Raw genomic sequence first — 23,462 nt, 5'->3', positions numbered from 1 at the left:
TTGGTATTACAACAGTGGTTCACTTCTTCGTTCAGCAGATCACCATGGTAACTCACACTGAAGGCCTAACCTGCTCTGGAGCAGGTTATGTTCCAGATAAGAGGTCAGTAAGGTTAAAGCACAGCCTGCTGACCAATCAGATCACTTTATTAAATGACACTGTGGATGTGCAGTGATCATGAGAGGGAAAAGTGTTACTTCATGTGCTTTTATAGACTGATATCATCCAACAACAGAGACTGATTGAAGCACTAAAGCCTCGTATTTAAAAACAAAAAACATGAAAGTCAGCTTCCTGACCACTTTGGAATAATGTTTTATCACTCTGACTGACTGGTGTGTTATGAATATTATAACAACCTGTCTGCAGCAGCGAGTCTCAGGGAGCCGACCTCCACTGTCAGGTGTATAATGTAGTGGAACTAGTTACTCTTCATCCATGTTGACTAGAGGGAAATGTACTTCATGAACACACAGAGAGGAGAGGGGGAAAATAAAAGACTGGAGAATACAGAAGTTTACAGTTATTTATTTTTATATCCAACTGTGCTCAAGAATTTACAGAAATAAAGAACTTCCAATTAAAATCCATCATTTCAGTGATCACAGGCAGAACCAGTGACACAACATGGAGCAGTTTTAGGAAGGTGGACTCAAAAGGTTTATAAATCCTGCTTTGCAGCACAACTGGAAATAGATTTACAGAAATACAAATATCAGAGAAAGAGGAGAGGTCATGATATTTGAGACAAAGCAGGCTGAACTCTGCAAACAACTCACACAAAAAAAAACAATCTAGATGGATAAATAGCAATATGGGCCAGAGTGAAAATGTGTATTTTTGACTTTGGGGTGAATTGTCCCTTTAACAAAGAAATAATAAAAAAACAGCAGTAAGTCTTATTAGCGTACAATTAAAGTTGCAAAACACAACATTCAGCCTCATAAGATGTCAGCAAACTACTTTTTGCAGTGTAAACATATAATGAAGTCCTGCATCCCTGAACAGAGAGTGACGTCACTCACTGTGGTTTTGTTCTTATTTAGTTTTCTCTGTTTATCCAGGATGTGGACATGTCCATGCACGTCCCTCTCTGTGTCTCTTCTCTCTATGTTAGGAATTTGTGTAAAGTGTAAAACAATGCATCTTTTTATTTTTTCACCACTTTGTAAGTTTAATAATTGGAAAAGAAACAGAGGAAAAACAAACGCCTCTGTAATCCTAGATGAGAAATAACTTGTTGAAATATCTGTTATCATATAAAGAAAAGCACACTGCTCTAAAAATACACACTCTGGATGATGAGTTCAGTAGCTGCGTGTTTCTCTGACCGCCATTAACATTTGGTTCAATTTAACATTTATAAACATCTACACCTTCTACAAGATTATTAATAATTTCTTACAGCTCATAAACAGACACTTCATCATTCAGAGAAAATTCTGTATTAACTTGAACTCTGATTAATGTGAAACACACAAACAAAACAGTTGATGGAAACTTCAGTGCTGAAAGCAACTTAACATGTTTCCTTGATCTCTAATGATACATAATGATTATTTTATGATTTATTACAGTAAATATATTACAGATTTCTCCTTTAATAAACACAATGTTACATTGAACATCACTTACATATACTGTCACAGTCTGGTGCTGTTTGAGACATTTTTTACTTGTGATATTGTGATATTTGAAATATTGTTACATCCTTCTAATAATACCTGGTATTGATTATCAGCAGTGTCTGGAAGACTGAAGGAGTCTGACGGCTGATCGATCAGCCTTCATTTATTAAGGTTTCATGAACGCTCAGGTTCAGGCAAGACACGTCTTTAAAACAAAGGTGTGTTTAACTCGACTCAAAACTGTAATACAAAACATGTAAGTTCACATTACTGTCTATGGGATCTTCAGTTTTCTTTCAAAGGGGCGTGGCCATGACGTTTTGGTGAAGTACCTGTATGAGCCAGTCTGATGTATTAAACATACTTACCAAAGTTTCTTAAAATACATTATACCAAACCAGTGTCAGAGTCTGCCTCCACACTGGTCTCATCTGATTTCCTCGATCTCAAGTTTTCATGAAAGGCTTTCAAATGACTGCGAACCCACGGAGCACGGTGATGGACACAGAAGCTGCCTATATCTGTCATGAATCTGTGGAGAGAAAATCAAATCAGGGCTTCTGAAACTGAACACTGAAATTTTTATATCTTGGCCTGCACCCACTGACTAACTAATAAATAAATATATCATGTAACATAAGTAATTTAGAGAAATGAAGATTAATTTATGACAGAATCTGTGTTTTCTTGCAAATAAACTAAAATTAAAACTCGTACTTACATGATAGCACGAACTGGACACGTAGGACTGGAAGTCTGTAACATGTATCCTTTTATAGACTCAAATGGAATCATTCTGGAGGAGACTCTAACGCAGCACGCTCCTTAAAAAAAATAAAATGTACGTGCTTAAGTTCAATTTAAGTCCACCAGCAACGATGATGATGTAAGCTTTATCAGTGCTGTACAGTAAAGAGAATTACTTGGGCTTTTAACAAAGCTGCAAAATTCTGAAGAAACTTTTACTTCAAGGTTCATGATGGAGACACTTGAAATATATTAAGAACAACTCACGAGTAGGAATCCCCGTGCCATTTCGGTCCTGATCGTCTTTTTCGTGGACAGGAGGTTTTGTCACTCCAACACCAGCTGCTTGTGAGCTGCTGCTAGAAATCAAGCCAGAGGCTGTAGTGACCTCTGAGGAGGTCGGTCTCTGTACAGGAGGACGAGCTGGAGTCGTCTCATCCACGTCACTGATGAGTTCACAATACATGTCAGTGTATGACTGGACTGTAACATTTAACAACACACATTCATTCACACAGAGTTCAGTTATCTCCATCTGTAGGGTTCTACATCAAGAACTGATTCTGAAATCATATTACTGTAACAGAGTAACATACAGAGTGCTGAGGTTAGATACGAGGCTGAGACTTATATTTGTTTTATTATTGTAAATTGTTCATGACTTTTTTAAAGGTCCAAAAAATAAATATCCTGAACTTACGAAGTAAGAGGAGCAAAGACAGAGAAGAAGATTTCCTCATCCAAACACACCTCCTTGTTGGGAAACATCATGCTGGTTTAATACAGATAAGAGAAAACATGAGAAAAACAACAATGATGTTACTGTATCTGATGATTTTTCTGCAGAGACAATAATACTGCTGCTACTATTACTGGTGCTAATACTACTAACATCATCAGCTGAAATACTGCTGCTACTATTACCATCAATAATTCTACAACCACTGTTTTATCTGAACGTCTGATGAAGAAATATTATTAATTTACAGCACAATCAATAAACACTGACTTACATTATCTTGGGCTCACATCCAGGTGCAGGAGGTCTGCGCTGTATAAATAAGTCTGGAGATTTTAAATCAGTTTTTGTCATATTTGTATAGTTGCAGTGACAGTCCTGCTGAATTTTGGTCATATTGATGGAGTGAACTTCATTCAATGGGAAGTTGCTCTCAGTGTCCGCTGGAAAAAACAAATAAATAAATAAAAATAAAACACATTAGGAAGTAGGAAGTATTTTATCTCATTATTCTGTGTGAAGGGTTTTTGTTGTGGTCTAACAACTAAAAGAGTCGTTCCTGGTTCCTGTGCTACCTTTCAGGAAAAAAGAATACAGTTTTCATGTTTTTAACATTAAATCAGGTAAATGACATGTTTAACTTTCAGGAACTTGTACTAATAGAGCTCAAGCTCTTAATTAATAATAATAACAGGCAGATTGTTCAGACATGGACTGTAACACAGTTCCACCCTCTTAGGGACATTTACACAGGTATTACAGGTATAACTTACTTTTCTTCTTTCAATAAACTATAAAGCATGAACTTTTAACATGATAACAAAAAAAGTGTTTGGATTTTAGATAAAGTGCTTGAAGCTGCTTGAAAATGTAATCACATTACTTTCACAATAAATTACAGAATAGTTTGCTTTTCAGGTAAAAAAAATAAATTAAGTGGGAGAGAGAGAGTTGGAGGAAGACGCTTGAGCCTCACTTGTGTCTCAACATTCTCAACATGTCTGGAGATCACTGTCTCAATGAGTGTTTGCTTGAAAATCAAAAGTTATTTGTCGAGTAATTATTTGTGTGATTATTTTATACTGTCTCGACCAGGTTATAAAGGATTTAGGGCTGCAACTAATGATTATTTTTACTGTTGATTAATCTGTCAGTTATTTTCAACCTATAAAATACCCAAAGATATTCAGTTCACTGTCAGAGAGGAGAAAAGAAACCAGAAAATATATATATATACATACATATATATATATATTACAGCTGTAAGGTGCTGGAAAACCTTGAAAATGCACCTGGAAATTCTTGAAAAGTGCTGATCTTGTTATAACAAGAAACTTTTCACATTACAGCATGATATTTTAATATTCTGGTGTGGCAGCGATACACTTCCATATTAAAAACCAGTAAGTGATCCAGGGACGGGGCTGCAAATTAGACTCAGACACCCTGTATACATTACAGTTACTGCAGTTTTCAGGAAAGAAAAACTAAAAAAAATCATAAATATTGAATACATGTAGTAAAACCTGAGCTGAGAGGAGATCTACAGCAGAGACAGACTGACCTTCAGCTGTTGTGTTGTTGGTTTTATTGGAGGTGATGTTGACTGAAGGTTCAGTTGGTCTGCACTTCATGTCAGATTGAGGCCGAATACAAAACTCTCTAAACTGCGTCTCCTCATCAGAGCTTCTTCTCTGTACAAACACTGAAAACAACACAAACCATCTCAAGATGACACACACAGAAAGTTACAAACATTTAAATACTGCTGCTACACTGTAAAGTTATGATCAACAAGTTTGATTATTTGAAACACACTTGAAACTTCTTGTCTTACCTGAAGGAGGATCTTGTTGTAAAAAGAAGACGATCCATACAATGTTCAGGAGAACCACAATGATCTGGACAGTCCACTGCATGTTTCTGTCTGCTGATTAAACTTCAGTCTGAACTGTTGAGCTGCAGGTTCGCTGTCTGTGTGGGATGATGCAATATGAGACACCACATCAGAAAGATGTAATATGCTGGCAATGCATGTTTGCCTCTGTTAGGGACACTGAAATTAACCATTCAACCACAAAACCAACATGTAATATTTTGCCACGTTGTTATCTGTGCATGTTATCACAGGTGAGGTTTGGTTTTCACAGTTTCTTTATCAAACATTTAAAATGAGCACAGTTACAAAATGTAAGTATTTACCGTCAGTGCAACTGAACAACTTGTTTTTCAGAAAATTAAATGGAATGAAAAAACAGCTGTTCAGGAAATTGAATGTTTCGACCACTCTTCCCTCTACATCTGAACTGACACAAAAACTTGGTTTTATTTGAATTGGTGTGCATAAGACTGACATAACCATGTCACACCACCTGGCATCAGAGGGGGGACTTAAGACAAAGGTCAGCAACTGCCTACCAAGGACCCCATAAAACACCTTATAAACTTAAACCAATCAGGTATAACATTATGACCACCTGTCTAATATTGTGTTGGTCCCCCTTTTGCTGCCAAAACAGTCCTGACCCATCGAGGCATGGACTCCACTAGACCCCTGAAGGTGTGCTGTGGTATCTGGTACCAAGATGTTAGCAGCAGATCCTTTAAGTCCTGTAAGTTGTGGGGTGGGGACTCCATCGGACTTGTTTGTCCAGCACATCCCACAGATGCTTGACTGGATTGAGATCTGGGGAATCTGGAGGCCAAATCAACACCTCAAACTCGTTGTTGTGCTCCTCAAACCATTCCTGAACCATTTTTGCTTTGTGGCACGGTGCATCATCCTGCTGAAAGAGGCCACAGCCATCAGGGAATACTGTTTCCATGAAAGGGTGTATATGGTCTGCAACAATGCTCAGGTAGGTGGTACGTGTCAAAGTAACATCAACATGGATGTCAGGACGCACATGCACCCGGCCATCCACGTGATTCATCAGACCAGGCCACCTTCTTCCATTGCTCCATGTCCATTGTTGGAGTATGGACACCCTGACTGGTCTGCAACTATGCAACCAGATACGCAAACAAACTGTGATACACTGTGTATTCTGACACCTTTCCATCAGAACCAGCATTAACTTCTTCAGCAACTTGAGCAACAGTAGCTCGTCTGTTGGATCGGAGCACACGGGCCAACCTTCACTCCCCACGTGCATCAGTGATCCTTGGCTGCCCGTGATCCTGTTGCCGGTTCACCACTGTTCCTTCATTGGACCACTTTTAATAGATACTGACCACTGCAGACCAGGAACACCCCACAAGAGCTGCAGTTTTGGAGATGCTCTGACCCAGTCGTCTAGTTAAGTTATCTTTGACTGAAATCTTAGTTTTGAACCACATATTACAAGTATAACCAAAACTGGATTTTTATTATCTTAAGAACATCGACAGAGTGCAACTGTTCCTCTCTCAAGCTGCTGTCAAACACTCAAACACACTTTTATTACCTGCAGAATTGACCACTGTAATGCTCTTCTTTCTGCTTTTATCCTATGAACCCTCTAGAACAGTGGTTCTCAACCTTTTCTCCTTGGAGATCCCCCCTGTGATTTCTGGCGCCCCCTAAGGGGAGCCAAGACCCCAGGTTGGGAACCAATGCTCTAGAACCCTCGTTGTATATGTGTTGTATTCTGTTTATATGAAAAGTGCTATATAAATAAGGTTTGATTGATTGATTGATCAGCATGCTTGATTCATGAGTGTTTAACTACACTGGACTATTCCATGGTCTTTCTGGAAGACAGTGACCAACTTGAATCTTGAACCTTCATGAATGTTAATGTTTAAGTGTCATCTGGTCATTTCTGATGCAAAGGTGACATGGTTTGAGATGTCTTTGTTATGACAACTTGACATGAACCAGGACAACATAACCCGTCAAATGTCTTTGTTGTGACAACTTGATGTTATTACATACTTTATAGAAGTGTCATAAATAATAACCTTGACTTTAATTAAAGTAGCACCATTAAAGAGGTCATTAAATGTTATCAGGACAGTGTGATGACAGACTACAGTTACTTGTCGCTAAAGTAGACTAACCGCCATTTGCTGTGACCTATAAAACAGATGTGTATAAACACATCTGAAAACACCACAGACATGTAGCTCTGTTTAGACTACTTTCTAGTGGATGTGCTCCACACATGCTCAGTGTGTATCTTAAGTTTACTGTACTGACTTGTCCAAGTGGAGCTGAATGCTCCTCCCAAACACTGAATGTTTGAACTTTTTCACTTTTACTTGAGTAAAGAAGTGGAATCAGTAATTCTACTTTTACCAGAGTAGTATGTGTACTTGTACTTGAGTTAAGAATGTGTGGACTTTTGCCACCACAAGGGTTGAAAATACCTTTATCCTCTTTTGAAAGAGACATTTCACATTTCCTTATTCGAGTCTGGATGAAGGGTCATCCACACCAAGAACTATAAATATATTGTTGTAAAAATAGTTCTAGATCAGGTGGATGGCAGAGTCCACATAGTTTTGGTGTGGATCCACTTGAGTCGCAACGATTTTTAAAACATTATAGTTATTGTTAGAGTTCTTGTTGTGGATGGCCGTCAACACTTTATATTAAGAGTCTGTCTTTTCTAAATAATTTCAGCAAACTTGCCAGGAAATACAAACCAAAGACTGGACAGATTGTTTTCTAAAATGAAAGGAACTGAGAAGAGATGAGGCAAAGTTTTCACACTGTTTATATGAGCTTTATACTGTATGATACTGCAGGTAATACAAAGCTTTCAAAAGAAATTACAGAAAGAATAAGTTGCTCAATGAGCTCAAAATGGCTTAATTTGTGGATTAAATATTTGGTTATATATAACAGATTTGCACATTAACACCAGAACCATGACAACGTAACATACACCTCATAATTTTGATATAGCAGAAAACAAAAAAAAAGCCTCAGTGACTTGAAGAGCAGGCAGCTGCTTTAAAAGGAGCTTTCATCCAGATATTTCATGATGCTCTCGACCCAGGAGAGTCCTGGATCCACACAGATGTGACGAGACTTTTCCGTGATCAGACTGAAACAAAGAGGTGACAGTGTTAATGTCATTACAGAGGCTTTTTTTATTTAAGAGAAACAAATAGAGAAATGGAGACCAAATTAGGATTTAGACTGGTTTGTACCAACAAAGATTAATTTAATCTAAGTTTAGTTCAAATCAGAGATTAGCAAATCTAGGTTTAGAAAATCTAACTCTATTGATGTAAACCAAAATGAAATAAGAAATAAGAGTTTAATCAACATGGAGTTGTTTGCTTACCCAAATTAAAATAAATGAGTAAAAATGTAATAGTTAAGATTCAGCTGCTCTTTATTCCTTATTCTTTCATTCCCCAATAAAACTAGCTAAAAAGTTAACAAAATGTTACATAGTTTGCTAGCCAGCTAAGAAAATCAACAAAACTTTACATACTTTGCAAGATAGCTAAAACATTAACTAAAGATTACATAGTTTATAAGCTAGCTAAAATGTTAACAAAACATTGCACAGTTTTCTAGCTAGCTAAAAAATTAACAAAAAAATATATTGTTGCTGGCGAGTTAAAAAGTCAGCTGGCCAAGTTACACCTTCTCAAGTATAAGATTAAAGTTAATACTGGATCCCAGTTCAAATAGGAGTTTAAAGTTTTAGTGCAAAAGAATTAAATTTAATCTAGATTTAGAGTAAAACTAAACTGAGATTTAAATTTAATCCTTCTGTATTTTAATCAACATGGAGATACTTGCTTACCCAAGTTAAAAAAAAAAAACAACGTACAAAAGAAAAAGCTGCTCTCTATTCCTTAAAATAAGTTAGTGTTTGGTAGCTAACTAAAAAAATAAAATAAAAATACATTAGATAGTTTGTAATTGAGCTGAAAAGTTAACAAGATTACATAATTTGCCAGCTAAATTTAACAAAACGTCATATTGTTTTCTAACTAGCTAAAAAGTTAATAAAATGTTACATTGTTTGCTAGCTCGTAAGTTAATGAAGTTACACTTTCTCAAGTGTAAGATTAAAGTTAAAACCGGATCACAGTTCAAATAGCAGCTTAAAGTTTTGATGCAACATATTTAAATTTAAATTTAAAATACTCTAGGTTTAGAGTAAAAAATTAAATTGAAATTTAATCCTTAATTTTAAGGTAGTTTTAACATTGCCTGCAACATAATTTAAAGCTAAAACACAATCAGAAATGGTTTTATTGCCAAGTAGGTACAAGGAACTGGCTGTGGCGTGTTGGTGCATACAAACATAATACTAGAAAAATAAATAAATATTAAGGCAAGTGCTGTCAGAAAAACAGCATAAATAAAAGAGTAAAGAATACACAATAAAACACAAAAAAGTGTACAAAAAATGTACAATATAGAAGAACAATATTTACAGATGTTACTTTAATGATTTAATCAGGTTTAAAAATTAATGGCCTTAGTGCAGCCCAGCCTGTCTTTATTATCAGAAAAGAATTACAAAAACTAAATTAAATTAAAATAAAATGTATGTATGTACTGTACAGAAGGTGTGAAATGTGTGCTTCAGTACTTACATGACTCCAGTCTTGGGGCACCGGTAATCAGTCACGTAATATGACCTGATGAGTTTTTTGTTCACTCTTCGCGGGTAGAATTTGAAGCAGCAGTCGTCAGGACCGATTGCACCTGAAGATAAAGTAAGATGTTATTCTGAGAATGAACTCATCAAACACAGGACATGACTGAAGTGTAAATTCTGAAGTTATCTTACTTGTGCAGAACACTGAAGAGAACAGTGCAGCCCCCAAGATGCAGAGCAGAAAGATGTGAGCGGCCCTCATGATGACTTGATATTGTTCTGGATGACACGATGAAGATCAATAAGTCGACTACTCCTCACCTGCAGGAAAAGGGCATCTGAACCAAAGGTGGTGTGTTGTTACATTTATCAAGCTAAAAAGTATTAAAAGAAAAAAAATGTGATGGTGGAGGAGGAGGAGGTGTGGAGGAGGGAGGTCGTTTGTGGTTTCAAAGGTGACTGAAGTGAAGTGAAAAGTTTCCACTCGCATCTTTTAAAGGTTGAGTGGTGAGTGCAGAGGAAATGCAACTGTGGTTAGTCTAGAGACGCAGCTCAAAGCATGACGGGGAGATACAGCAAAACAATTTGCTACAATATATTTACAGCTCCTAAAAAACTAAAAAAAAAAGTCCTTAAATAAGTGGAAAGACATAACCTGCAAAGATGTAAAAGTCATGTTTTTTGCATCCGTCGACCATTTTTGGTTTAGCTTTCAAGTCTAATACTAAAATGATTTGCTATTTATTTTCCTCCCCAATGACAATGGATGGGACACATTAGTCAGTAAATGACCAGTCAGTGTTTCAAGTTAGTCTGTCTAAATTAAAAAGGGAGTTTTCTAAACACATTGCACGTTAGAAAATAGTTGCTGAAAACATATGAAAAAAAAGACAACTATGTAGTACTGAATTGTAGAAGTGGACTGTTAAAATGTTGTCCACAATTTCTGTGTTCAGGATTTTTTTGGCCAGACCTGAGACATTGCTCGGTGACGTGCCGGAGCCATGGCCCCCCAAGCCCCACAAACCGACACATGAACGCCAGCGACCGTTTTTGACTGTTCCTTTTCTTTATGGGAATCTCCAAAACAGCAGGTCTTATGGGTTCTTTCTGGTAGGCAGTGGTTAATATTTACCAAAAGTGGTCCTAAGGCGTACAACCAGTGAACTGGCAACCGGGTCGTGGGCACCCAGGGATCCTTGATGCGGAGCGAAGACTAGCCCGTCTCCCGCAGAGGAGCTATTGTAGCACAAATTGCGGAAAAAGCGAATGTTGACTGTTATAGAAACGAGCATCGCAGCTTGTTGCGTAGCTGCAGACCAGGGGCACATCAAGGTGGCCTAGTTTTGGCAAGCTGCCAGCTTGGCCACCAAATTCCTGTGTCAGGTTGTTGGAACTGAAGTGAGCTGAAGTGAACTGCTGGGCTGATTGGAAGTGCGAGAGTCGCTGAAGGTAACTGACTTTTCGTGGGGCTTTTATAGTGTTGGGGGGACCATGGATCCTACACGTCACCGAGGCATGTAATAGAAGACAAAATGCACTGCTCTTGGTTGAATATGTACAGCTCTTTATTTTAATAAAACCATTGTTTATATACATTTCAAGTGAGATACAGCTGCATGGAAACCCTCTGCTGTCTCCAAGAATGTCTAGCAGTCCTCTACAGTACACGGGTCTCTTGAGGAAAAACACAACAGACGATGCAAAACAAAGAGAACCCAAGAAATTACAGATATCCAGCAAATCAAACAGCGTATCACTATTTTTATTCAAATTTAGTTTGATTGAATTTGTTTGTGAACACCGCGGGTTGCACAGCGTCACCAGTGTGTGAGGGATAGAAGCAGGTAGTGTTGGTGAGCTGGGAGGGTCGATTCGTACAGGACAACCTTTAATGTAACAACTAACTACTGTAATAACATAGATCTCATTCTGCCACTGAGCCACACACACACGAAACACACACACACACACACACACTCCAGCTTGTCACTACTTAAGAACAAAAAAAAACAAAATCAAAGATGGGCAACCCGTTTAAACCTGTGAGTGATGACATAAAGTGATGAAGCGAGGCACAACTCAAAGGCTTACATGAACGTGCAAAAAGCTTTATTGCAGTCCTGCGGCGTGTCACCGCACTGGGGGAGTTGGAGGAGGGGAGGGTGGGGGAGTGCATCGAGAATCAGAAAGTCTGCTGCACGGCGCTGAGCTGACGCAGACTCAAGCACAGACCCGGCCGACACTTCCTGTTTTTTAAACCCAGAGCATGTGTTACACTTCTGGGGTCCATTCTTCTTAAAGGCATTAAAAGAGAGTGAAGCTGAGCCTCAGCGGGGACAAAAGATGGAGACGTCACTAATGTCACAGGGCACAAAATAAAGTTAACTCCATCACAAACTAAATCAGTAGCACAAAACATCGATGAAGCAGCTTCATGACCAATAACAGAACGGTTATCGTGGTCCTACAGAGAAATGCCTTCAGTAGTTTATTTCGTTTCAAGATTGCTGGCTGAGAAAACTCTTCACAGAAATCAACAGCCAATGAGATCTCAGCACTTTTACACGCTTTCATTTGATTTAAAAGTCTGTACTGAAGCCCTAAAGAAGGCAAGTGATCCATTTTTTAAGTCTGGTTTAATTTTTTCTCTTCCGAGACAGAAAGTTGAACAGGTTTAAAAAAAAAAAGGAGCATCTTTTTAAGTTCATTTTTGTTTTTTATTTTTCCAAATGATTTGTCTATGTATTTGTTTCTCTTTCAATTTTTATTTCATTTGTAAAAAAAAATAAAAAAGGTTAAATTAAAGATCTAATTCTTTTTACTCCCCCACCCCCCCCCCCCTTTTTTGCAGGCAATTTCTTTTAAATTAATTGCCTGCATCATTTTTCCAAGTGTCTGTTGTTAACTCTTTCAAAGTTAATTTCATTTTTGTCTGTTAAAGTAAAAAAAAAAAGGCAGGTTCACAAGCAGTTTTGTTTTTATTTCTTTTGCTGGGGAGATTTATTTATTTTTTATTTTTTGCATAATTTTTCCAAGTGTTTGCTGTTAACACTTAACACTCGTGTTTAAAGAGCATGCAGAAATTAAAATTCACCTGGAGGAAAACATTAATACTAGTGGTGCCCTTCAGCCTCTGAACTGCACCACTGAAATGAGAATTATAGCAAACAAAACTTTTCTCCTCTACTTATTTCACAGACGGCAAAATTAAGGGACTTTTTTTCTAAGAGAAAACAATTTAGATCAGACTTTGAAAATGGATCATCTTTTTTTCCTCTTGCCTCTCAGGGTTTCTGTAGGATCGTGCAAAATTGGCAAAAATACCAAACTGCTGTTTCCCTCTGTGCATCAACAGTAAGTGGTGCTTCATTTCAATAGTTTTCACCGTCTGGCTGATGTGAACTCTTCAAAAAGATTCTGGTAATGAAACCTGATATAAATACTGGCCCCGCCCACCCCTGGTCAGGATGGAGTGACACATAAACCACGGTGTGAATGCAGCTTCAGCACTGTGACACACTTTTATAACCTCGAAGCACAGCAGCCGCAAAGCCTGGGACATGACGCAGCTAACAGCTGGCGGCCAGTTGACCAATGATGTGTGTTTTGCGTGACAGGAAATCTGTCAGCCAAACAAAACAAACCAGCAACGTATTTTCATGAGGCCACTGTTAATCTGTCTTCTTGTAATTTTGTGTTGCTTGGACTCGTGTTAGGTTGGGTCTGTTGCTTGTGTTGCAAAGCAGACCAAAACAAGTGGGGAGAACGTGAACTAAACAGGTGAAATCATGGATTTTCACCTCTGAACAGCCAGTTGGACAGAAACTACAGGTAACCGCCGGCAACAGAGAACGTGCAGTGGCCTGCAGCTGATCATCAAGATGTGATGTCAGGGCCCTCAGATTAAAGCGCCTTCACACTAATGCTTCCTTTTACTATGTATTTTTTATCTAGGGTTGTTCCGATATGTCCCTGTTAATCGAGTGATCACCTAATCGTTTCAGCTTTAGTTTATACTTCGAACACACGAGTGAACCAAAGCTTGCATGTTAGGATTGTCCCGATCCCATCCACAGGATCGGGATCGCGCCCGATCCAGGCATTTTTGATTGATTGTTCATCGGCTAATTAAAGCACAATCATGAGCTGCAACAATTAGTCAATTAATCGTTTAATTTTTTAACTACTAAATTAATCGCCACCTATTTTGGTCATCAATTAAGTAATTGTTTTGAATCTTTTTTTTTTTATTAAAAACAATATCCAAATTGTCTGATTTCAGCTGCTCAAATGTAGATATTTTCTGGTCTGTGACAGTAAATTGAATATCTTTGTGTTGTGGGGGTCACCTTAAATTAAGTGATTAATTGAGAAAATGATCGATTGTTTGATTTGAGTTGCAGCATTAGCCCAGTCCACTTGTTTCCTTCGGGTTTATGTGCGTCACTGCATCGATCTGATATCATGTACCTGTGTGAAATGAAACTTGCGTTGCTACTGGCAACTACAAACATCTTTTCATCATCAAATAATCTCCTGATAAATTGTCCATCACGTTTTTGTTCAACCAACCGCCCACAATCCAAATGTATGCAATTTACTACCACATAGGATGAGATGATTCAGCGCTAATCTGCCCTCGAGTGGACATTCAACCCTTCAGGTACTGAGTACAACCTCTTGTCTCTGGTTTCGTGTTGCTGAAACCTCATCATGTACGATTTTTGGGTGGGGGGTGGGGGCCCAGCAACAACCCTTCATGTGACTGGAACAAGTCCCGTCAACATTTTGATAAATATAAAATAAATACAAATTTTAAAGACTTCACACTCACACCAAGACGTCAGAAAACTAACAAGCAGAATCTCAAACATGTTAATAGCAGGGGGAGTCCGTGTCTGACACTGCAGTATGTCCTGTGTGTCCAACAGCAACATATTTCATTGACATAAATATACTGTAAAAACGCATTTTACAGGCAGCTTATCCCCTCTTTTTAGAGGCTTAAAACATTTCATTAAATGTAACAACGTGGCGCTCTCAGAGACACCAAATTTGTCTTCAGGTTCTATGTGCAATTTCATGGATTTTAACTCTCTTGGAGACAAAAAGAGCCGACTTCATGGAATGGTTCAGGAAACACGCAAACTGAGAATCACACCAAGGGCGAAAGACAAAATCAAACTGAAGAGGACTTGAAGGAATGACTGAAGTGCAGAAACAAAGAGACTGAGACACACAGAGACACATAGACGCTAGCTGAGGTTCCACTTAAAGGGATAGTTCAGATTATTTGAAGTGGGGTTGTATCCATAGTTGGTGTATTACCTACAGTCATTGGTGTAGGAAGCTAAGCAACGCACTGGTGTAGACGCGATCAGCATGAAACATGATTTAGCCACTTGAAGTGGACGCTGTATTTAGAATATTTTCATCACTTCAAGGCTCATTTGTACTCCCTTTACGCACAAAAAGAGATCTGTCCATTTTAAACGATATAACTAACTGTCCACAAACCACGCCCTGGCATGTTTTATGTTGGAATGGATATTAAGCCATAGATCCACAAGAGGGCGCCACTCAGAGTCGTGTTATCCAGAAGAAGAGTCACATGGTGATGCTGGAGGAGGTTGTAATAACATACCTCTGGAGAAAGAGGCGTCTGTGCGACCAATAAAAGCATCTTGACGTGGACGAACTCTTCTCAAATTCTTTTTTCCTGTGGTTGTGTCTCAGTCGAACTCTCAGGACTGCTGGGGGCACCGTTTCATCTGTATCTGCGAGATTTCAGAAAGTGTGCAAAAATATGGATGAAATGAAGCCAGAGTATCAAAAGAAGGCCCCACCTGTATCTGTGTCTGATATTTAGCACAGATGAGCCTTTACCTTGCCGTTGGACAGATCTTTACGGAGGAAAACTGATGTGTTATGTAAGCCAAATATAAATCTCTCTTCAAAAGGCACCAGACTCCATTGGCAAAAACGTTTTACCTCCAAGAACACAGGAGTTCATCTACCGCTGCCTCAATCTATTAGTTTGTTTGGGTTATTGTGTGACCTTGGCATTTTAATAGATTAGTTCGTATTCACTAAAGTCACACAATAACACAACAAACTAACTAATAAAGGTAGTGGTAGACTAGCGATTCCTGTGTCCTGTGAGGTAAAATTACTGTTTTTGCCAAAGAAGTTTGGCTGGGTTGATGAAAGTAATAATGGTTTCTAGATAGACAAGCTGTCCGATGTCCAGGTAGAGGTGAAAATATTCTAAATATAGCGTACTCTTAAACTGATATTGATGTTTATAGGTGGCTAAAATATATTTTGCTGCCGACTCCGTCTACAGCAGTTCAGTGCTTAGCTTCCTACATCAGTACTCCTGCTGCTTCTCCAAACGAGGGGCATGTTGACCATCATACACTGACTTTAGATAAGCACCTCATAAAAGCCCACTTCAAATAATCTGAACTGTCCCTTTAACATATTTCAACACTGTCAATCACAGATCAGATCACTTTCCCTGACGAATATATAGACTGGGGAGTCATACAAAGACTTTTTGTCATAGAAACAGCCAAATACAAAGAAAAGACAAGTGGAACTGCAGCTAGAAAGACAGCAGAGAATTAAAGTGGAGGATCTGAGTGGTAACTGGTCTCTCTGTGGTTTCCTATCTGCTCTGTGGAGACCTGAACCAGCCTGGTAGGTGCACGTGTGTGTGTGGGAGTGTGTGATACATTCTTCAGCCTCTGCCAGCTACACTTTCCAGCCGCTGCTGGGCCTCGGAGCAGCGGAGGAGGGGGTGGGGGGAGATAAATTAAGGCCTCGTATTCCTTTTCACTGACGGACCCCCCTCCTCCCGTCCTTCCTCTCCAGGGTCCTGGTTCCAGTTAGAGCAGTGGCGCAGCTCCGGAGAAGAGGTTTATCATGGCGGCTACAACCAGATATGTCCTGTAGACGTTGAACACAGGTTTCTGAGGTCCGTGCGGCCTGCTTAGAGTCCAGTTTTTCCGGTTGAGTCTGTTAGTGTGTGATCTCAGCGCTTCAGCACCGGGCTGCCTCGCTCCGGATCTTTCTGTAACGCCTGCAGGACCTGAGCATGACGGGGGGAGGTACAGTTAAAACAAAAAAGTGACACAAAGTACCAGCCTTAATAAAAGGTAACAGCGCAACAGCCTACCTGCGCCCACTTTCTGTTGCGGCTGGTCATGTGAACAGCGGCGATGTGCTGGAAGAGCTGCTCGGCGGGGATGAGGTCGGGCAGGCGGGTGAGGAACTGAGCCATGTGGATGAAGTCCATGCAGGTCAGGACCTCCTGGTAGAGGCGCAGCAGGCCCAGCGCCGTGCGGAACAGGAACTCCTCGCCGTCGCGGCAGAACACGTCCCACACGCGGCACGCCAAGTCCAACGGCAGAGACTTACTGTACAGAGTGAAGATCCTGGAGGGAGACAGAGACAAACATATTCATACATATCTGAAAGTTATCCATCACTCATTTTTCAAAACTGGGACAAATCATGTCCGACCAAAGAAAACCAACTAAAATGTGCTATTAAATTCACTTTTGCTTTAAAATCGATTTTCTGATGAAAATGTTGGCCCTTTAAAGTTGTGCCCCAGATTTCCATCAACTCAGATTTTTACAAAAACACAATTTAATCAGGCATAAAAAGGTTTAGCTATACCCAAAGGACCCCTGTCTCACTTCCTGGCTGTGAAATGAAAAAAATGTGACATTTTGTCAACTCTGTGAGACAACCGATTTTCCATCCGGTGAAGTTGATGTCAACATTTAAGAAATAATAATAATAAAATTTAAAAACAAGTTTTACGTATCATTTCTCTGGAGCTCATAATTTCTCTCATGGTTTGGTTTGTTAGTCTGGAAATGGCAGTGATTTCATTTGACATCGTTTGGTGTCGACATTTGTTGAATAGAGACAGATGGACACAAGCTGTCATTTTGAGCTCATTGTTTTATTAATCTGTTTGTTTAAATTGCTTGTCCAAGATTTTCTGGGATCTACTGGCACAATATGGCAGAAATGGAACATAACATTCATAAGTATATTTTCATTCATGTATAATCACCTGAAAATGAGAATCGTTGTGTTTTCATTATCCTAGAATGAACTTGAAATGGCAGGTCCTCTATCATCATATTACACCACCATGATTCTACAGCAGCCCAGAACAGAAAATAAACAAGATTCGCAGCCACCATAAATTCTCCTGCACACTTGGAATTTTTAATGTGTTAAACTATCTATTAAGGAAAATGCACAAAATTTGTCATCGTACTCACTACCCTCGCTAGTTGGCATCAGAAATATGAGTCTTGAGCGCTTGTGCTTTGATGTAAACCAGCGAGGTGGGAAGTGTGACAAAGATAACATCTAAGGTAACGTGGTTTCATAGTATCTTTATCTAGAAAATGGAGATAAGGTTATATGTAGGTCACGTCAGAATAAACTGACACCACCCTACCGGAGCAAGGTGTGAGCATATAATCAACCAGTCTAAACTTAAATTTAAGTTTCACTGACAGCAAAATTAGTTGTTAGCAACATCCCTGTTTTTGAGTTCATGAAAAAACAATTCAACATCACGACACTGATCCTATATGACTGTTTTTTCTCTTTTGAAGTTACGGTGGATACAGTTTTTTGGTCACTTGAGGGAACAAGCTGTGAATACAACATTGATCATCAACCAGTTGCTTACTTACACATCCAGTATTCATGGAGAATTTTTTATCAATGATTTATAATCATGTCTGCGTCCACCTGAAGAATCTAAATCCAATATTCACCCTCTTCTTCTCCACCACCTCCTGCGAGAAATATCTGGCTCTAAATGATCTTGACCCTGCTACATCTACCACAGACGCTTAGTTTATAATATAAACATTAATTGAGAGACAGCAATAATTTCGAAAATGTAAAACTAAACTAAAAAACTCAGTTTACGGGCATTTGTAAGAAAAAAAAAAAAATCACTGTTCTGTGAATGTTCTCATATAGTAACATGCACTGATGCAGGGCGCCAGTTCCATTCTCTCATCTGTTCCCTCACTCCTTTGTGTTAACAGCTTGACACATTAAGTTTTACATACGGGGGGTCACGTGTGGGTGTGATAATATGAAAGAAAAGTAAAAACCTTTTTCCCCGTAAGACCTCCTTTCTGGTATCTGCTGTATGTATCATAACATATGTGCAAGTATGAAAAATCATATCATCAAGTTGTCTTGTTAATGTAATATCATACTGAACTGTAACACTAAAGTGAATTTGGCAGTTTCCGCTGCATTTCACAGTATTTCAGATGTTGTTGTTGGAGAGCAGTTATTGGCTTAAATAAAAAAGAAAATTAAAAAAAACCTCCTATTGCCTTAACCACATATAAGCAGGTGTGGTGATATAAGTGAGAAATAGAAACAGAAATTTCCACAGTAAGTAGGTAGAGACCACTGATACGGACCCCTGCCCACACTAACATCCCGTGCCGTTTTCTCAGAAATGCACAGACACTGAAACTGTCACGGCTGCAATGTGAGAAAAGTGTCATGTTTTTAGAGAGCGACATGTGAGAACACAGAGCAGTCTGCATGCAGGTCGACAAAAGACCCAGCTCTGATATTTATAGGCCAATGACATCATGGCAAGTAGTTCAAAGAGGTACTGTGACTGCATTTTGATTGCTGACTTTAAACTGTGATATTAGTACCCTTAATGATTTTGTTTTTAAGCTGAAGAAATGTAGCAAATGGAGGAAACTGAATTTTAAAGAGTTAGAGACTCACCAGTCGATTAAATAAATATCAGGGGTCAAGTTGTTTTTCTTGAAATGTGCAAAAAGCTTTGGTAGATTTTCTTCAAAGAACACTTCAAATGCCGAAAAGTAGGTCAACATCTGTAGAGAGAGAGGAGAAGGTGGTCTTACTATAGAGTGAGATACACACAACAAACACAGTGCAGTGAGTCATCTGGAGAAATGGACGAGTCATTTCTGTGGTGTCAGAGAAGTGAGAGTTGAGGGGTTCAGTGCAAACCTGCAGCGCTGCTTTATCCACCACAGAGGTTTACTTTACTGTATCAGAGTCAAAGACACTGATAAGCTGCAAAATGTAAAGCTCGGGACATTTGTCAGCATTTGTGACAAAGACATTCAAAGCACAGATCAGATGATGAGTTGATTAACAGAAAATGTGTCTGCAACAATTTTGATAATTGCTCTTAAATGTGAATAACTATGATTTTAAACTGGATATCTTAGTTGTTGGACAAACACTTCAAAACAAGACGTCGGCTTGGCCTTTGATGACTTGTGACAGACATTTTTCACAATTTTTCTGTCACTTAATATCAATTAATCAAGAGAAATATTGACAAATCAATCGAGTCAGTTAGTTGCAGCCTTTATTATAATGATATTCTTAACTAAAAAGCAGCTGTGCAAAAATGGAATAGATTGTTTAACGTACTGAATTAAATACATTTTCCATCAAATATTTTATAAACATGATTGCATTACATTATTGTGCAGCTCTGCTCTTTTAAATATATTTGTATTAATATTTGAATATTTTTCATGTATTTTTGTGGCAACCTTTTTGTACCATTTTAAGGAGTTTTTGTTTTCAGTGCCGTCTGTTTGTCTGATTTTCATGAAACTTGGTGGATGGTTGTAGCATCAGCAAAGGAAGAACCCATTAAATTTTGAGGTGGATCTGAATTACACAGTGGATATGTAAAATATTTGTTACTTGCATTGAAGGTGCAACATGTACGAACTGACCACCTGTCAAATACTCCAGACAAGGAAATAGGGGGCAGCAGATCACCAGAGTAACCACCAACTGAGGGCTGATTTATTGTATGAGTCAATATGAACATGTATGTGATAAGAGTTCCTGTATTATGGGTATAACAGGTGATATTCATGTGTGTTAATGCAGCTTTGTTTCGTTGTTTCAACATTTGACATACAGTATTTATAATTATATTTGTACTTTAACACAATGATTTCAACATGTATGACAGCTACTACAATTACTTCACGATCTGTAGATATGACGTTACTAAATCGTACATTTGTGTATTTTTTTTTCTATATGCAACTTTTAATTTGGCTCAAGTAAAAAAAATTTTCCCTGTGAACTAGAGGTGCACAGAGACATTAATCTGTATCTGTTCAACCAACACAGATCAGGTACATGTTTTATTTTCCAACCTAATATTTATTGGCGATGCAATTGTTGTGCCTACAAAGTACTGTACATTTCACTGTCTTTAGTTTTTAACCAAACCAAGTTTTATGAACTGTCTGAAGCCCATCTCCACTTTCAAAAATCAGTGATTCATGAAGGTATTTGTGACCTTTTTTAAACTCTGCCGAGGGACTCGTGGAGCTGACATTTTCTGAATAATGATGAGCAACTTCAAACAGAAGAAATGTCTGTTTCCATTACGTTATTTGTGTGTTTCACAAATAACATATTCAGATTCTGTGGTATCACTGCTGTTTATATGAAGTTTTTCATAACATTTGTGATGACAAGCTGCCAGGTTCATGATATTTCACATTACACTTTTGATATTTCTACATATGTACACGATAATAGGTGTTTTCTGGTTTTCACAAATATATTTTAAGCATGTGGACACTTTCCACTTGTGCAAATTTGACTGATGAAGACCCAGTGGATCAGAAATCGTCTTTACAGTCCAATAAAGAGCTGCAGTGAGAGGACATTTATTTTTTACTTTTTCCTTCACGTGACCTAAATATTGGTTGTGTGTGTGTGTGTGTGTGTGTGTGTGTGTGTGTGTGTGTGTACTGACAAGGCTGTGGTCGACTCTGAAGAAGGCCATCTGACAGGGCTTGTTGAGCAGGTTGGCAAAAGCTATGAAGGCATCGGCTGTGTCCAGGTTCAGGATCAGCACTGCTGCGATGAACGACATTCCCTGCACCTAAACACACACACAAAAACACACACAAGGAAACAGTTCACGATTTTCAGCTAGTTAACAGGTCTTTAAAAAAAAAAAGTGTTAAATATGAAACGTCTACCTTGACTTCCGTCTCTGAATGTGAGGGCAGAGACAGCAGAAAGTTAACACCTGCTGAGGGTGATGTTTGCACCACCACCACCACTGATACAGCTGCTCTTTTAAAGCTCTTTATTTAATCTAATTTAAACCTGTAAATTACAATCATTTGTAGTTCGACCAAGTTGTGGATGTGGTGAAATGCTGACGCAGACAAATGCAAAGAACAGAACAATAAAAACCTGCATACGGTGGTGAATGCATCGATTGGGTTGGGGTCAGTGCAGGAAGTCACAGTCATTTCTACCAAGCATAAACAGCGTGGGGCTGCGGTGAGGAGCAGCAAGGCAAACCACAGCACAGAGTTACAGCAGTGCATGAGTTCAACATACACCATCAAAGAACCGTCTTCTCTTGTTATTTAAATTACTCTTATTTCATAAGAGCTAATTATTTCTAAAAATCAAGTTTATGCTTCCACTGGTGAGGGTTGATTTGAAAAGATATCATGCATGAGGAAGAGTTGTTTTAAATAGAATATATAAAACAGATAGAAGCATCATTAGGCGGGTCAGAAGGACTTCAGTGCATAATGTGAGTCGGGGAACAGACAGAAATGCGTCATGTTTAGTAACTCTCAATAGAGAGAAGAGGAGGGTGGATGGAAGGAAAAGACGCGGAGGTTTGCTAACCTACACACTGCAGAAATGTCTTGCCCAAACCAGCGGGCACGGCACTGTAGATCATGGGGCAGGTTTGAGGGGTTATTATGAGAGCGTAGTGTGCGGTGCTGCACTGATGTGAAGTGAAATTCAGCAAAGGGCGCATTTCTCAGATGAAAATTTACCACAACCGCTCAACCTGACTCGAGCTGAGCGTCAAAGTTCAAGTTTGTTTGTCATTTCCACATATGAAATGTTATTTCTCACAGCACCTGTTCAGACCTGGTATAAGTGATGCAATCACAAGTGGGCAGCTTTAACTAAAGGTGTGAACACACCCAAGGACGCATTTGAGATCCGAGGGGTCTGACCACATTTGGAGGTGGTCTGGGCAGCGTATGACCACATTCTTTTAGCAGTGTGTGTGTCCTGGGCCACACTGAAGGATCGCTTACTCAATGGATGTCCTGCAAGTTCATCATTTGGTCCACTGTGATGCAAATAACATACTTGCGCAGTGGATGTTTGTGAACACACTAGTAACCTCAGACTCCCTTAAAAAACAGCCCTATTTTATGAGTTGTTGAGAGAGAAGAAACTTAATAAGCTTTGTGAAACTCTGTCTACAATAAATTCTTAAATATTCTGAATTTCTTGTAAATTCTGCAAATGTTAAATGTTTGTTTTTGTGGGTGTTAATGACTGCAACTGTTGAGCCATTGGTTAAAAACAACTCATTTTGAAAGTGTGCTCATTTGCATAAAGAGCAAGGAAGTGAAAGAGCTACAGCGGATTCTAAATCATTTGAGCATTTTTGTAAATTCATCATTAAACGCAACACACGTAGTTGTTTCTTTGTTTGTGAAAAACATTGCGTTGCTATGAAGAGCAGGCAGGTGAGACGATGGGACGCACACTTTCACTCTTTCTATCCGACTCTCTCAGTAATGCCTTCTTAGTTTCTTAGGAGTTTGGTGAGAGCTTGAACTAAAACAACAACATAAAAACAAAAGCAATGAATAGTCATACTGAAGAGTTAAATGAGCAGTCATGAATATTCAACTGACAAAACTGCT

At 38.8% G+C, this 23,462-nt stretch overlaps 3 protein-coding genes across 3 annotated transcripts in view; all 3 read right to left on the bottom strand.

Annotated features, from left to right (window-relative positions):
- Positions 1 to 2,016: 2,016 nt before the first annotated feature.
- On the bottom strand, positions 2,017 to 5,084 carry LOC146306213 (uncharacterized). Its single transcript, XM_084711763.1, has 7 exons — positions 4,953 to 5,084; positions 4,680 to 4,820; positions 3,390 to 3,558; positions 3,077 to 3,148; positions 2,644 to 2,822; positions 2,351 to 2,453; positions 2,017 to 2,161 (listed from the first exon to the last, which is right to left on the bottom strand). Exons 1-7 carry the CDS (start codon positions 5,032 to 5,034, stop codon positions 2,017 to 2,019), a joined length of 891 nt encoding a protein of 296 aa, XP_084567889.1. The 5' UTR covers positions 5,035 to 5,084.
- A 2,713-nt stretch (positions 5,085 to 7,797) lies between these two features.
- ccl36.1 (chemokine (C-C motif) ligand 36, duplicate 1) lies at positions 7,798 to 10,140 on the bottom strand. The gene is made up of 3 exons (XM_084712259.1): positions 9,862 to 10,140; positions 9,665 to 9,776; positions 7,798 to 8,148 (listed from the first exon to the last, which is right to left on the bottom strand). Exons 1-3 carry the CDS (start codon positions 9,929 to 9,931, stop codon positions 8,055 to 8,057), a joined length of 276 nt encoding a protein of 91 aa, XP_084568385.1. The 5' UTR covers positions 9,932 to 10,140; the 3' UTR covers positions 7,798 to 8,054.
- A 5,854-nt stretch (positions 10,141 to 15,994) lies between these two features.
- tbc1d14 (TBC1 domain family, member 14) overlaps positions 15,995 to 23,462 on the bottom strand; it is a 55,826-nt gene continuing 48,358 nt past the window's right edge. The window contains exons 11-14 of the mRNA XM_084711762.1: positions 21,518 to 21,646; positions 19,477 to 19,586; positions 16,853 to 17,111; positions 15,995 to 16,765 (exon numbers count right to left, since the gene is read on the bottom strand). Coding sequence (XP_084567888.1) covers positions 16,709 to 16,765; positions 16,853 to 17,111; positions 19,477 to 19,586; positions 21,518 to 21,646 — 555 coding nt within the window. The 3' untranslated portion in view covers positions 15,995 to 16,708. The remainder of the gene's footprint in view (positions 16,766 to 16,852; positions 17,112 to 19,476; positions 19,587 to 21,517; positions 21,647 to 23,462) is intronic.

The sequence above is a fragment of the Lutjanus erythropterus genome, chromosome 23 (assembly GCF_056507025.1).
Source record: "Lutjanus erythropterus isolate fLutEry1 chromosome 23, fLutEry1.hap2, whole genome shotgun sequence".
Classification (NCBI taxonomy): domain Eukaryota; kingdom Metazoa; phylum Chordata; class Actinopteri; order Lutjaniformes; family Lutjanidae; genus Lutjanus; species Lutjanus erythropterus.
Note: the sequence above shows the minus strand (reverse complement) of the source record. Positions and strands in the feature narration are given on the sequence as shown.

Bases quoted from the DNA above. Each gene is read 5' to 3' on its own strand.
- LOC146306213 (XM_084711763.1), bottom strand. From the start codon at position 5,034: ATGCAGTGGACTGTCCAGATCATTGTGGTTCTCCTGAACATTGTATGG. The intron at 3,149-3,389 runs GTAAGTCAGTGT...GTATTAAACCAG, and splicing joins GGATGTGAGCCCAAGATAAT to CATGATGTTTCCCAACAAGG. The intron at 2,454-2,643 runs GTGAGTTGTTCT...ATTTTTTTTAAG, and splicing joins TGGCACGGGGATTCCTACTC to GAGCGTGCTGCGTTAGAGTC.
- ccl36.1 (XM_084712259.1), bottom strand. From the start codon at position 9,931: ATGAGGGCCGCTCACATCTTTCTGCTCTGCATCTTGGGGGCTGCACTG. The intron at 9,777-9,861 runs GTAAGATAACTT...CTTTATCTTCAG, and splicing joins CTCTTCAGTGTTCTGCACAA to GTGCAATCGGTCCTGACGAC. The intron at 8,149-9,664 runs GTAAGTACTGAA...TCTTTGTTTCAG, and splicing joins TGCCCCAAGACTGGAGTCAT to TCTGATCACGGAAAAGTCTC.